This window comes from Pseudoliparis swirei, chromosome 6 (genome assembly GCF_029220125.1).
Source record: "Pseudoliparis swirei isolate HS2019 ecotype Mariana Trench chromosome 6, NWPU_hadal_v1, whole genome shotgun sequence".
Lineage (NCBI taxonomy): Eukaryota > Metazoa > Chordata > Actinopteri > Perciformes > Liparidae > Pseudoliparis > Pseudoliparis swirei.
Window position 1 is genome coordinate 11,101,761 of NC_079393.1, and position 16,234 is coordinate 11,117,994.

Below are 16,234 nucleotides of genomic sequence, written 5' to 3' on the forward strand. Positions count from 1 at the left end.
GTTGCACAACTCCCCTGGAGTTAGTCTCTTTAAATGTAATTTTTAAAATATTTTATTTGTTAAAGTTTTCTAATTAGTTCCCTTATTAAAATACAGCAATTGAATTCTACAAACAAAAGAAAAAAACGTATATATATATATTTAATTGGAAAATGTTCTCACTCAGTATACATATTAATTCGTCATATTCCTGTTTTTTCTCTTTGCATTACTGATATTGGACGACCTGAAAACAAGGCCTAAACATTTCGAAAAAAAACTTTAAAAACATGGCAAATACATTAATCCATCATCACAATTAAAATAGATTAGAAATTAAGATTCAATCGAATGGAATTAACAGTGTGAATAAACCAGGTCAAAGAACAGCTCTATGACTGGTCAGTGTCGTCACATCCAAGTTAATAATGGAGTGAAATGTGACCGGGCTAATTCATTAACACTATGATGACACATGTCATCCGTGCACAACTCTGTTGTTTACAGTGGTGTAATGTAACACACATACAAGTACTGTAAGTAAGTACTCTATTTATACATCAGTATTTAGGCTTCACACTACTTTATAGGCTACTTCTACTTCACTACATTTATGTAACACTATTTGTTATTTATTACTTTTCAAATTCGGAATATTAATAAAAAATATATAAATCAACAAATGAATTCCATCCATCCATTTTCATCCGCTTATTCCGTTGTCGGGTCGCGGGGGCAGCAGACCCAGCGGGCTGACCCGGGCTTCCCTCTCACCCGCAACATGTTCCAGCTCATTGTGGGGGATCCCGAGGCGCTCACAGGCCAGCCGGGAGATAGAATCCCTCCAGTGGGTCCTGGGTCTTCCCCGGGGTCTCCCCCAGTTGGACGTGCCTGGAAAACCTCTAGGTTGTCCAGGCAACAAATAAATTATGTTGTCTCATTATGGATTAAGCTACCCATGATTGTAATTACCTACAGCAACATGAAAATAATGAACACATTAATACCTCACTAGTTATGATCCAGTCCATCTATCTGTTATCTGAAGCTCTTATCCTATTCAGGGATGGAGGGGGGCTGGAATCCCCACTGACTTCAGGCAAAAGGTTGTTTAAACCCTGCACAGTTGCAGGGTCGCTACTTTTACTTATTAACAAATCTGGGTACTTCTTCCACCACCGGCTGTTCAGTTTTATATAATTGTTTATTTACCAACGACTTTGCTGTTCTTTTTGAATCAGTAACAAACTTACCTGCTTTAGCTTCAATCTGGATGTTAAGTATGAATAGCGACTGTTACAAGGTGTGTCAGTCTCACTCTATCATCAAGGTGGAGCCACACCTCAGTTTGATCTGGTTTGTTTTATAAGACCTTAGCAACTGTGAGTCACTGCAGCCTTTTGAAAGCCATAAAACCTGTGGGAAGAATATACACGTTTCAAATCTCAGACTCAAAGGTTAACCCTCCTGTTATGTTCGTTTCTTACATACAGCCGTGATGTTCCCGGGTCAATTTGACCCGGTTAATGTTGAATCATCCAAAAGTGATCAGAAACCAAAAAATTCTAAAAACTATAGTTTGTACCTCATCACCAACAACATTACTAACAATTAAATCAGTTTTTAGTGGAATTGAGTTATTTACCCCTCCATAGATCAGAGTTCAATCAGGAGCACTCACTCGTTTTAATGAAAAATACATGTTCAAACTATTTTTTAGGTACATTGAAAAAATCAAAATCTAAATTGCATTAGTCTACCATAACATGTATTTTCTCCTAAATTTTATTTGCATTTTGTACGTTTTTTTTTCTTCATGGGGTGATGAAGATAAATAGAGATGAGACACCTGTGCTGTTCAGGGTCATAATGACCCGCCCACTAAAAATCAAGCCAAATGAGTCATAAAGGATTTGTATTGAAAGTAAACGTTAGTTATGTTTATTTTTAGTGTTAAGATGCATAAATTATATGATAAAAGATGACCAAAGACCAGCACACAGTCATCCTCTTGGTGCAGTCGTATGTATCTGCAGAGTGTAATGTTGTAGGACTGCTCAGCAACCATTTTGTATGTTTGGCCCCTCCCCTGATACGTGTGGGTGGAGTTTTCCCGCAGGGAAAAATAAAGGTTCCCGTCAAAATAGTATCTGTATTTCTCGCATAGGTGCGGTCGTTGGAAAGAGAATGTGTGTGGGTCTGAGATTGGGATGAGACAGGGTGTGTCTATACTACATATTTATTAGTTGAGACATGAAAGAAACCCTCACATTAGTGTCCCATGTCCAATAAAGGTGTATTTAGGGGGAAAGTTAGAAGATGATAAACATGGTTTAGTCTGTAAAGTGTGCTTCTCATGTAGAGTGATGGGCACACAGCAGGATAGAGATGGTTCCCATAACAACCACCTGATTCTTTTGTTTGAAGTTTGAAATGTGTACAACTTTATATATGGGGTTGTGAACGGGGTGTGTGTGTGCTGATATGTGTGTTTGTGTGTGTGTGTGTTGGTGTCTGTGCGCGCGTGTGTGTGTGTGTGTGTGAGTGTGTGTGTTGAAACTTGGTGGGAGGGAGTAAGAAAGACTGCCCTACATTTACAAAGAAAGAAATAGTCTAAACGTGACTCTTTTGGTGACTTTTAGCCTTCACTTTCACAGCCGGGTCAAATTGACCCGGGAACATCATCTCTGTTATATAAACCTGCAGGGGGGGGGGTTGCAAATACATGATATTTTTTTAGTATTTTTTAAAATGTTGATTACACTAAATAAGGTAAGCAGAAGAAGTTTTATACAGAAAAAGTACTTAGAAGTATTTTTCCTAGATTTTCAAACTTTGAAACGGATCAATTTGACCCGCAACATAACAGGAGGGTTAAAACAAGTCATTGTTGGAGCAGAATAAACATCTTCAAATGGACTCAAGTCTAATTATACATATCTTCTAATCGGTACTTTCTGTCTGCCTTTCTTTGTTTGGGTGCATCGAAGCAGAAAATGACAAACCACATTAATTCTAAAGATAATCAGCCAATCAGAGGGTTTCCCCCAAAGCAGATCAAAGTCTAAAGGTTAACAGATCTATAGAAGCATAATTCCTCTGCTCATCCGCCCGGTGTTTATCTGAATGATCACCTCTCACCTTTTCACATATTTGTTCACACTGACTTCACTTTCATTGTCACGGCATGTTTATAAGTAGAAACAAGCAATCACAGCTTCACAATCAGGAGTCTGAGATGGGGACCCATTTTCTCAATTTAATTAATTTCACTTAATTTTTCAAAATGGACACATGAAAAAAGAAAAAGAACAAGTGGCATATATATCAAAAATAAAATCACAGATTTTGACTCACCATTACCATTGATGCTGTATTGCTTGTAGGAGTTCTCCTCTCTGATGAAGTGTGCACCGAGTGATCTAATCTGGTGGAATATTAGAGAGTATCAAAAGATATAGTCACAGTCACCGCCCTAAAATTTACAATCATCCTTTCCACAGCAGGTATTCACGGAGCGTACACAACACACAGAGATGACTCTTAAGGAGAGGTTGACAACACAGGGTGTGTTCAGAGTCAGACAGTTGGACTCACAGAAAGGACGAGTCGGACCGACAAGTTATATTTGTGGTTTTGCTTTTCTACGATAAAGCTATTTATTTTCTAACAAAACAGTTCTGAGTAACTGGGTTTTGCATTATAAATTTGCACAATACATTTAATTAATGACGTGTGATTCAACATCAGGGCTGTTTTTGTTGTTGTTGTATGTTGCAACATTTCATTGATGACACACTCAGTTTGGAGCCAAACAGCAGCTGTTTTACTGGATTCCCAGCCCAGTTCACATGGTACAGAGGGACAGAAATCAGTCTCAAGGTTGAGTCAGATCAATGTGTGTGTGTGTGAAGGTTAGTGTGTGTGTGCGTCAGAGAAAATGATTGCACCAGTGAGTGAGAGTGACACCCTTGCTCTGTCTGTCTCGAGCGCTACGAGCCAACCGTCTTTCTGGGTAGTAATCTCTGAGGATACACTGCAGTACTTAAAGTACATTAACCCCCACACGTTACTAATATTAAGTAACAATATATTTTTTAATATTCATGTAAAAAGAGATACAGTATGGACAGAGGATGAGACAATGGGAACAGACATGCAAAAGGCCCCACGCTGAAAAAGACGTAAGACAGCATACACAACCTATAACGCATCGTTAATAAACCCTGTGAGGAAATATTTAATGTTTTATAGTTTTCTGGTCGCCCAGAGCTGGCTGGAGAACAATTAGAGCGGGAGGTCAGCGAGGTGTCACGGCCGGGTGCGGCTGTCCCTCAGTGTCCACGGGCCCCTGGATGTGGAGCCTCCTGCCCTGCGGGCCCTGGCTCTCCTCTCACCCGATATTACTGCCTCATCAGACCCAGTACATTCTGCAGATTACATATTTACACACAAATCATATGAGTATGGAAACCATCGATCTATATCTAAAATAATGTCGACAGATCTAAAATTAAATAACATTTTAATATTGTTCATAAAAAAACTATTTGATGAACAATCAATATTGTTTTTATAATGTAAACCTTTATTCAAATATTTTAGAAACGTGATGGTTTGGGATTTTTGCTGGTGTTGACTTGCAATGCTTTTTACAGAGGCGCAATACTTTTTTCGAATATTAAAGATTATTAAAAAAAAATAAGGAGGTCTCCTTCCAGGTAGTGTGCATGCATCATTTCCGATTAATTTGGTTTGACGCCACAAATTATTCAATAAGAGCTGTGTTCTCTGATGAGAAAATAAACCTGTTGGCTGAACAAACACTGAGTGTTCTGGGTGTGTCTGCTGCCACTGTGCCAGAAATACAAGTCAGATGAGTTTAATGTATTCAAAGTGCTGCAGATTGTGCTGATTGAGCAAGAGCAGCGTTGACGCCACACTGCCCCCCTGTGGTGACTCACGGTAAATACGTGTGGCTTGTTGAGTGAAGGTGTACAAAGTGTCAAGACAGATTGGCATACAGATGGCGCAGTTTATTGTCAAAAAGAAAGCTGGTCCAGTAAAATAATGAACTCAGTCTTACATTTAAAACATCACAGTGAACAATGTCGATAAAATAAAACATCTGTATCGGAGCCTTGCCCCTTACACGGGCTCACAAGTGGAATCTAATATTTCAAGAGATGGGAGTAAATTAATGTTAAACAACTCCAACTCTTTTGGATACACAAAATACTTTTATTTTAATGATAAAAATTGACATTGAAAGATAAGTTGCTTCATCTTAAGGAGTCACAAGCAAAATAAAAGGTTGGAAAACACCAGCATGTGTTCCAAAAAGAAGAAGAAGGGAGGTGACATAATGTATTAGCATTATTAAAAAAACAGGTTGAGTAAGAAGACGTAACTGTTTATTTAAGGATGAGTGTTTCACAAGTCAATAAAGTAAAGAGAGCGTGAAGATGGTCCATTCGGCATAAAGAAGAGACACACAGTCGTCAACCTGATAATCATTAGAGTAAGACAGGACATCCCCTTAGACCACTGACACCCTGCTGCTTAAATTATATTTCAACACTAATACTGCAGCGAGATGCATCACAAACAATCAATCAGGGAATACATGCACTCTACTAAGTGTTATTAACATATGACACGTATATATACAATTTATACATCCATAAAAAAACAATATGACCCTTAGAGAAATACCTCATAACATATCATATGTCTAAAAGATTCATATGAATATATGTAATACATTTTTAAAAATTGCTAAATCATTGGTAAAGAACGATGAGTGTTTATGGATTATCAAGAACGAGATGCAGATGCATTTTTTAATCTAGGGTAAAGAAAAGAAAGATATCCATCTTGTTGGGTTAAAATCACAAAGAAGAGGATCTGATGCATAGAAACACAGTCTCCTAGTAGACTCCCGGGTTGTTACGGATGCCACAACAGAGCACCATGGTGAAGATCATCTCGAAGATCTGAATGGGGAAAAGAAGAGAGCGGCTTACTTCAATAAGTTTCATCGTGGTTGTTGAAAGTGAAGTTTCAGGGGAATGTTTCGCCGTGATTGGAGCCGGTAATACCCATCCTGTATGTTCACTCACCATGATGATAGCAACCACCAAAGCAGCCAGACCAATCAGGTAGAGCTTCTCGGAGAACAGCTCGACCAGCTGAGTGTGGCAGCTCTGGGACGAGGCGGAAACACAGACGATGACCAGAAGGCTGGGATTGAAGCTGTCACCCCTCAAACCGCACACACCCCGTACCGGGTTACTTCTAAGGAGAGCTGCGTCTGGATATAAACTGCTTCGGAATAATTAATGATCTACCATGTTATGTATTACCAACAGGCACGTGCACAGATAGAGCCCTAGTGGTGCTTAAGCACCAGCCCCTTTGCCCTGGATGAGTAAAGTGCCCTTTTTGCTGGAGACACTTTTTGTTTATTCATCCGTATTGAAGAATAAACGTGACTCTTTCTGTCATCAAGTCCCCCCAAATGTGTTTTAATATCCGACGGGGCATTTATTTGAGTTCTTGTGAGAATTTCGCCTAGACCCGCTCCGCGGCGCTCACGAGCCCCCCCTCCTCTCCCTCCCCCCGCCGCGCCCCTCCCTCCTCCTCCTCCACTTCCTCCTCCGCGCAGTGCTCCTCGCGCCACCGAACGGCTGCACCTCCTTCTCCTCTGACCCGCAGCACCAGACACACCTGACGGTGTTTGTCCCCTGACGTTGTTTTGTGATAAATCAACCACAACATTAGCGCTGCTGAAAACATGACGTCACAACTGGTCCGACGTACGGTTCCTAAAAAAATAAACAAACAAAAACTCCGTGATTTCAAAGCCTCGTCCAGCTGTTTACTGACGTTAGTTATGTTTAGAGAATAGAGAGAGGGAGAGAGAGAGAAGAGAAGAGAGAGAGAGGGAGAGAGAGAAGAGAGAGAAGAGAGAAGAGAGAGAGAGAGAGAGAGAGAGAGAGAGAGAGAGAGAGAGAGAGAGTATTCTTATTCCGTTCTATTCAACAGGGGCTAGTCTAGGATTTGCGTGGCCAGACTGAAAAAAAATCATATCCAATCAGAACGCTTGTACTGTTGTTGCTATCTAATAATTCATCTTTATTCATAAAGAAAATGTAAGCTAGCTGTCTGATGCTGCCAGAGGAGACGCAGGTTGAGGACAGCATCATCAGTGTATTGCTGCTTATGCTTCAACTCTGTCAGAATTTTTTTTGGGCATTGGGTGCCATTTTTTTGGGTTTGAGCATCTGCCCCCCAAAATGTCTGTGCACGTGCCTGATTACCAACATAAACACTATCGATATGTATACTATACTATTAGTAAATTGGGTCAATATAGCACCAACACAATAAACTGAGCCAGCATTGGTCAGCAAAGAGATTTTAAACTTTCCTGAGGAAGATCCTACGGATAAAAACGTTGGCTTAAAAGGACAAACAGATAAATAAGATATTTATTTGAAGTCTAAAAGCATGTGGACTTAATTTGTGCCAGTTAAGTGTAGTTGTGTCTGTTGTGCGAGTATCTTTTTATAGATCTGTGCACATTTAGCCCCTCTTCTTTTAAACTTCTCCCAGTACCCACCAAGACAGTGTGTTACTGGGACCCGGTGCTATTGTTTATATTAGTGTTTATTTGCCAAATGTCACTATGTGCTACTGATGGATAATAATAATATTAATAATAATATGTGCATCCTTTGCAGTCTTGAGTGTCAAATGCACATCGTGTTACAACTCTTTGTTGACGGTCTTGAGGCACAACTTGAGCTAATTGTGTTTCACACAAAATATTCATATATTTTTGTTGAAAATGAAAATCAACACTAAAATAGGGTTAAAACAGCCCATTCCTCTCTGACACCCAGTCAACGCAGGTCAGTCAAACTACTGTTTCATATTGGGCTGTATTTGTTTGGCATTTGGTTCAATGTTCTGATCCATAAATCAGAATAATTGCAATGTTCAAATTTCCTAAAACCTCAAATGTATAATTTCATGTGTATTCTGCAACATTACCAAGGATGGCAGATCATTTCCAATGAAGACCATTTATTCACCAGGTACTGTGTTCATTTTAGAATTCAAGAATTTGTGTTTACCTGAGATTTCAAAATATCTTCTGGAGACTTTCTGGGACACAAGGTGCTGGCGACTTGTTTGAAAAGAGCCGTGTCGTCACCTTTACCACAGCAGTCGAGCTGAAAGGGACACAAAGAAACAAGAGGTCACTCACTCAACACAATACACCATCAGATAGATGTGTGTGGCTCATATACTTCTTGTTGTGTGTGCATCATGACGTACCGTAGTGTGGAACACATCCAGCACCTTGATGGCAGAGTCTTTGCTGGGAGACCCCGAGACGTCCACAGCTTTGATGTAGGCGGAGTCGTAGAAGTTGATCAGTTCCTTGGAAATCTGTGTTTCAGAGACAACAGAGCAGGGCCATTGCAGCAGAGGTGGAAATCAATGCAAACATCACATATTTAGTGGCAGGCTTGTGTTTGTGTGGCTTACTGTGTCTCTGTTCATGAAACCCCACATTGCTGCAGCCACTTCACAAGCAAAGAGGATCACCAAGAAGAAGAAGAACTACAGAAACAAAATAAGGGAAACTATTCATGTATTCAGACTCAAATGATCCAAAATGAATGAATTGGAGCAGAAGACACTCACTGTTCCCAACAGGCACTGAGATTCTTGAATGGCACCGTAACACCCGAGGAAGCCCACAAGCATCATCACAGCCCCAACAGCTATCAGTATGTACACACCTGTGAACACAGAGACAACAGGAATGTGTTAATATTACATGACAATTTAAAGACAAGTAGTTGATCATGTGTCCTGAGCACCACTAGGGGGCAGCAGTGTCAGAGCAGCGTGTTGTTCAGTGATCCCAACGCTGTAATGCACTGCCTGAATGTTTCTCCTGCCTTCTTTGTAGGGTGACATGACATTATTGACATCCTGGAGAAAACAACCCCCAGATCCAGAGAGAGAGAGAGACTGGCAGAGCTGACTCTGTTCAGCTGTCAGGCCAGGAAATAGCTTCCAGGCACCCCCGACCCCCCACAAAACGCCCTCTGCACTGACCCCTGACCCCGAGCATTATCCTTCCCCAGATACGTGAACACACAGACACACAACCACATATATACACACGCATCTGTGTGTAATTAAACTGATATAAAGAGGAGTCCTAAAACAAAATATACTGAGAGCTCAAGCAATGTATTAATTTAAAAAAAATATATGTTTGGCCATTATCCATCGTGATGACACAAATGTGGTTTCCACAACGTTTAACGGCCAACAGAAGTGCAACAGGCTTCTGTTGGCTGGCAACAGGTCGTCCTGCTGCAGGAAAATGTCAACAAATAGCAATACAGCTCCGATTGCAGCAGAGGTCTGGCTTAAAGGAAAACATTCAGCACAACAACTGAGGGTGAACAAATATATATAGTGTACTGTTTGCATTGTGAGTTTAATTTAAAGTGACATGAAGGCATCCGTTTTAGAAAAGCTGCAGTCTGCAGATCCAAAGTAATCTCCCAACTCGAACCCTAAAACTGAAAATCTAATTATTTTAATAAAATACATTGACTCGTTTTTATAGTAGTTCTCCTTTACTTGAGTCTTTCCATTTGATTCTACTTTATACTTGACATCACGAATTGTTCTTCAGATTAGATTTTGACATAATAAAACTCATTTTTAGTTTATAGAAAACAATTACAAAATAAATGATGAAAGATTTATGGAAAAATAAATCCACTCTGTTCACTTCTGTAATGAGTTTGTTTAAATAATCAAGCCCCAAAAAGGTGAAATGATCAAATGTCACAGAAAAAGCAAAGATTGGAGAATTCTGCAAACTATGAACACAAATGTGCGTTGCAGCACTGAACTAGTGAAACAAACTACCTGACCGTATTCAAGTGTATCGCTACTATTACTTAAGTGAAGGATGTGAATGCTTCCTAACCGCTTTAAGAGGACGTTCCAGCAGTTTCTGGGCTTTCTATTCACGAAAACATGCACAGGCTCTAACGTAGCGGTTTAAAACCAACAGACCCTCGAACGCCTCACACTGTACCTGACATGTCAGCACAGTCCTTCGCCCTACTCTCGCTTTCTCTGGCTGTCTATCCCCCCCCCCCCCCCCCTCCTCCTCCTTGCTCTTTCAGGTTTACCAGCCAGTATCCCGGCAATGCGGCAAAGCAGACATTATTTCCACTGCCTTCCATTACTATGACAACACCCTTTGAGGTTTGAAGGCTATTGAGTCCTCAAGGGAGACAGGCGGTTTTATACCACTGGGGAAGTTCATTTATGTTGTGAGTCCCAGTGTAGTCTCCAGAGGAAGAGGGAGAGGTGGAGACCAGCTGAAAGAACACTTCTCTTCTACTATATTAAAAAAAGAGCTGTTTAGTCATGTTCACACGGTGATGAACCCAGTCATACTGTGAATCAATGGATAGATGCTGAGAAGAGGATTCATTATTTAAAAGGCTATTTATAATAATGTCCTCCTATCGTCTTGTAAACAGAAAGAGTTGGAACAAAAGGGTCCGAGCAGATGGGAATCTGGTCTTTAACAGCTGACCTCCTGCAGTGAAACACTACATTAAAGTCACACAACATGTTTGTAGCCCATCAAAACCGGCTCACAACTGGTTCATAACTCACAATGTTTATTCATATTAAAAGTTAGAAGAGAAGGTTGATAGAGTGGTATTCATTTTCTTGTTTCACTCTCATCATGAAAGGGAATAAGCTACATGTTGAGCTGTTCCTTTAAATGTCAGCTGAGATTCAAATAGTCAATCTTGTGCCATTTTCCTTGCATGTTTTGTTTCCAACTGGTGGGAAAAAAAGATCTGAAATACAGATGCAGGTGTTTCATTTACTATTTTGGATTTCTCCTAAATTCACAAAGAGTTTGCGTTACAAAAATGCCTCATTGCATAATTGAACAGAAATTCTCAGAAAACTTTGGAAAGTTTCATGGAAATATTTATTGTTTTTTTTGGGCCTCTTTTTTGATACTGCAGAAATGTCCGCAAAAAAGTCCCCCTTAACGTAAGTACTCAAGTAGGGAAGTTTCATGGTGATATATATTAGTTAGATTTTTTTTAGAAATCAGTTAAATTGTCAGTTGCCATGCAGAAAGGGAAAACGGTGTCATGTTCAGTTGAAGTAAGAGAGAATCAGCGCTACTGTATTCCCGTGTGTATGTGTTTGGTTTGAACTTTGATCTTACTGAGACACGGAGCTAACAGAGTTGCAGTAAATACGACTTTAAAACCCAACAAGTCTTTATTTATTGCTGTTTCCCGGGACATGTTGGAAATGTCCTGTCGAGACGAAGCATCAACAGCTGTGAGGCGTCAGGGGAATGCTTAGTCGTTGTGTACGTTGATGTACACACAAGTGTGTAAGAAATCATTCCTTCACAGCCTGCTTACCCACAATGCAACCGTCTTCTTTCAGTTATTAAATAATGCAGAACAGTTGTTACATACATATTTGGCAAAGAAACTGAAGCATATGTCTCCCACAGCATGACAGGCTGGAGCACTAACCACACCAGACTACATACAACTGCCACCAATTATGAGTTCAGGCCCTGGTTAGGAGGCTGGAGAATGTGTATTTTCATCCTTACATAAATACTACTTTGGTGTGCCAGCATGCTAAAAACATCCACTCCAAACTCTAATTTGAGGGGTAATGTGCAGATGTACAAAGTTATTTGAATTATGCAAGGGCGTATGTCCAAGGGAGGGTAGCGTAAGAAGAAAAGAAACAGTCCCTTGATCTGGCTTGGGTGGGCCTCACTTGCCGCCCTGCCTTTAAAATCACGAGTGTGCCTTTGCCTCTATAAAAAGCATGGGCTCGCATTTGCTCTATATACTTACTGAGGGGTAAGTATGGGACAGCAGCAGGAGCCCAAATGTAAATTAATGGGCTCACTGGAGTTCACCACCACAACTAACCATGAGAGGACGGGCTTATGCACTGTTTCAATCATATCACATATGGCAGGCTTTGGGGCCAATCTGTGGATCGCTGAGTCCAGGCGAATAGACGTGATTTAAAACTGTCGTTCATATTCCTGATTCTGTGGAAACTTTTTACAAAGACATACAGAGACCATGATGGACTGCATGAACACAAAACCACTGAAAACTCCTGAGTATTAAACACTTTAAAGTGCAAGCGACTGAAGGCACATGATGGCTTTATTCGTCCACCGTGCTCACAAACCATTTAGTCAGAGCCCACGTATGTCTCAACATCTGTCTGAGGCATCTGGCCTCTCTCCTTGATAGAACCTGGAGGCTGAAGTTATAAACGTATGTCTGTTGAAGAAACATCACCTGCAGTGAGTGGTCATTAGCGTTAGAGTGACAGTGGTCACACTGCGGATATACGCAGGTCCTGTTTCCTGGTTTTTGCTGACAGGTCACTCTGCTCCGACTATTTCTGCACTCACATGGTTCCAGCTGAGTGTGAAAGACAGGTATTTCTGTCAATGAGTTAGGTTTCATCACTCTGTTAGCAGGCTTCCTGTTAAGTGGAGAATGAGAATAAGGAGAAAGAGTACGAGAGAAGAGAAACTAGTGTCTCAAGGAGGAAATATGCTTATAGGAAATGGGAAGCAATGATGACAAAGCCACTGACAGGAAGTGGATACATTATCAAGAACAAATTGATGTAGTAGCCCTGAAATTATTTTTTTGAAGACCATCCTCTGTTGGGTTGGCATCTATGATACATTCCTGAGCCCATACTTTGTTGTGTTGTAGTAGTTGAATGTATTATGTGTTGAGATGTCATGGTTATTTTGTCCACACTGAGGCTGCTACACTCGGTGTACATTTTGCATTGAAGAATGAAATGATCACAGCTTCCTCAACCGTCACAATGTCTGACGTGAAGGTGAAGCTCTTCTGCTGATGGAGTATACTTACTGATGTAGAAGGTGCCCGGTGCCTGGTTGCCTTCAAACTGGAGGATGAGGAGGTTGCTGGTTTGACTGTCATGGCGGAGCCACAGGGCCACTGCTAAGATAACACCTCCGGCCAGCTGTCCCCAAAGAGAAAAATAGTTTTCATTATTTTCTTTAATTTTTCTTTACTTTGGTGAAACCTCGAAGAGGATCAGAGCCTTTTAAAATGTCCGACATTGAAGAGAGATGTTCCGATGAATATTATAACATCCTATTAATTAAGACTTTTTCTTCTCCTTTCTATAGGCTCATCAAACGACAGATCACAACGCCTGACTCTCCTAGCATCAAATTAGTGTCCAAACCTTTCAACTATAGTGGTTTTCTGTGTTTAGCTCCGCCGTGAGGCTGTGAACTGTCCAGTGTCCTTTCAGAGAAGTGATGAGAGAACATCCTGACACCTCAGTGACCTACGGCACAGACCACATCCTTACGACATTGTTTCAAAGCCAACTCAAAAACGATGTTTTTTAACTAGATTTTTTCTCTCTCCTCTATTCTGTATATCCTGATACAAGTGTTATCATGTACAAGCTGATGGAGCACAACTATAGTAATGGATCAGTGCAATTTATTGTTCACATGTTGATCCTCTTTTCCTCCAGGCCCATGTTTATCTCAAGATATATTCACATTTAGTGCCATGACTGCACTCTATTGTTCTCCAAGAAACAGGAAGCTAAACCCTCTACATGAAAAATAGCTGAACGAGGAAGAGAGGGCTTCGACTTTTTACAATGACAGGCGCAGCAGCAAAACCAACAGAGGAAACACTCCATCAAGTGTCCAGGATGTGGTGGCTTATCTAAAAAAAGACGACTGTTATGTGGAGACAAAGTCAAACGGAAATTCCCAAACAACTATAGTGATCAATTCTGTGCATCGCCACGAGTGAACAAATGAAGTGCACAGCACATCTGCAGGAAGTCTGACGTGATGTAAGAAAGTGTCAAATGTGGCACTGATTTTAACTGAAACAACTTTTTAAGTGAGGTGTTTTCCCGAGCTCCTTAGAAGTTCACAGGCAGCAAATGCTACATCTGGTGACCAGGTATAGGAACAAAGGAAATGTCAAAGGAAAACCGCTCTCCCCTCCCCCAGAAACCCCATTAGCCCTGTTCAATCTCCCTCTTTATTTAATCTGGGGAGAAGCAGACTCCTTGAAATAACAAGAAACCATCCAATTTGGTTCACTTAGCCATCGGAAACAACTTCAGAAATCAGACTCGTCTGTCTGGAGTATTTGAATAAGATGAACAGTCGTTGAATCAATGAAATTATGTATCTAAAAAAGCAGTATTGTGAGAGAAAAAAACTGTCTTATCCTTGTGAGAGGACACCCAGTGTGAAGTGCTCCTCGGAGCCATAGAAAAGGTAACTGTTGATGAAGAGCATTTAAACTCTGACTCTTCCACTGATGCTGCCCTCAGAGACACATCAGCATAATAAAAAGTACACAGCAGGGCGGGAAACTCTGTCCAGGACTTCTAAGTGTATTAACTTTAAGCCTTGAGCTCAACAGACGTGTGGCCTAAACGTGCAGCCGCTTTATCAAACAAGAGAAAGTTTTTTTTTAAACAGAAGTTACTCAAACATCAAAGGTCAAAATCAATTTAAAAGTAAAATATGTTCAACTCACCCAGAAAATAAAATTAAAGAAAAATAACATATATTTGATGCATTTCGTGCAGCCCGCCACAACCATGTTGCCAGTTTTGATCAGCTCGTCCTTTTTCCCCAAGTGAAAAACTAGTGAAGTCAGACAACTGCCCCGGATCACACAGCCAGAGTTTATCCAGGAGTATAAGTGCCTCTCTGCTGCAAACTCCTCCTTTATAATCAAGAGTGAAAACCAAGACGGAGAACTGCCCACCGAGTGAAGCGGACAGGAGGAGAAGGAGAAGGGAACAACAACATAGCGAACATAAAGAGCACTGTATGTGTGTTCCTCTGCAAGCCTATACATGGGTTATTGTTATTAAGTGCACGGCATAAATCCTCGTGTTATAGTTTCTGAGGAAAACAAGTAGGCTATATCGAAAAAGAAAGAAAGGAAGGAAGTATACCTACACTTTCCAATCTTTTTTATAATAAAAGCATTTTTAAATGTACATTTCTGCATTACAAAACATGACAGAGGCATATGTGTGGGACATTGTTTAATTTGTTGTTATTCATCGATGATGAAATGCGTAAATTAATTAAGCTATAAACATGTCAATGGTAAGGAATCCTTCATTTAAAAAACTAACTGTTTAATGGGCGATTTTTTTCTTCACGTGCCTATTTTTAATCTGTTGATAAGCTTTTGAGATATCGCGATAATTAACAAACGGATAAATCGGGACAATAAAAGGCGCTTCTTGGCAGTGAGCAATGACGCCCCCTGGTGGCGCATTGCTCACTGCCATGTGGGGGCTAATTATTACACAGATCAAGTGCCGCGCATAAGAGTTGCGCAACAACAACATTCTCTCAACTCATTGTTTCAAAACATCCCCGCAGTCACAGCGGAGACATACACACGAGACTGTCAACAACTCACTGGCTCTTACATCCGAACATCACGGAGCCATAAGAAAATAGATGAGCCATAATAAGATATATGAGACATAAGAAGATACATGAGCCATTATAAGATATATGAGCTATTAGAAGGCACATGAGCCATAAGAAGGTATATGAGCCATAAGAAGAAATATGAGCCATAGCCCATGAAGATATATGAGCCATAAGATTATATATGAACCATACCAAGATGAGCATAAGAAGATATATGAGCCATAATAAGATATATGAACCATACCAAGATGAGCCATAAGAAGATATATGAGCCATAATAAGATATATAAGACATAAGAAAATATATGAGCCATAATAAGATATATAAGACATAAGAAGAAATATGAGCCATAATAACTATGAGCCATAAGAAGGTATATGAGCCATAAGAAGAAATATGAGCCATAATAATAATATATATACTATGAGCCATAAGAAGGTATATGAGCCATAAGAAGAAATATGAGCCATAAGAAGAAATATGAGCCATAAGAAGAAATATGAGCCATAAGAAGGCATATGATCAGACTCTTTGATATGGGCGGAACTGCGCGTGCATGGCTCCAGGGTCACACCTTCTTCAACCAGCTGTGCATGAAGACGACGAGTCCCCCCTGACTGTCACAGCCGCTG

The 16,234-nt window shown here is 40.4% G+C and overlaps 1 protein-coding gene across 1 annotated transcript; it reads right to left on the minus strand.

The window, feature by feature from the left end:
• Window positions 1–4,994: 4,994 nt before the first annotated feature.
• On the minus strand, window positions 4,995–14,818 carry LOC130195636 (CD81 antigen-like). The gene is made up of 8 exons (XM_056417298.1): window positions 14,679–14,818; window positions 13,002–13,116; window positions 8,698–8,795; window positions 8,539–8,613; window positions 8,326–8,439; window positions 8,121–8,219; window positions 6,102–6,185; window positions 4,995–5,975 (listed from the first exon to the last, which is right to left on the minus strand). The coding sequence occupies exons 1-8, from the start codon at window positions 14,742–14,744 to the stop codon at window positions 5,910–5,912; spliced, it is 717 nt and encodes a 238-aa protein (XP_056273273.1). The 5' UTR covers window positions 14,745–14,818; the 3' UTR covers window positions 4,995–5,909.
• Between the last annotated feature and the right edge of the window lie 1,416 nt (window positions 14,819–16,234).

Excerpts from the sequence above, each read along its gene's own strand:
- LOC130195636 (XM_056417298.1), bottom strand. The coding sequence starts at position 14,744 with ATGGTTGTGGCGGGCTGCACGAAATGCATCAAATATATGTTATTTTTC. Across the intron at positions 6,186-8,120 it reads AAGATATTTTGAAATCTCAG|AGCTGCCACACTCAGCTGGT; the intron begins GTAAACACAAAT and ends GCCTCGTCCCAG. Across the intron at positions 5,976-6,101 it reads TGGTGGTTGCTATCATCATG|ATCTTCGAGATGATCTTCAC; the intron begins GTGAGTGAACAT and ends TTCCCCATTCAG.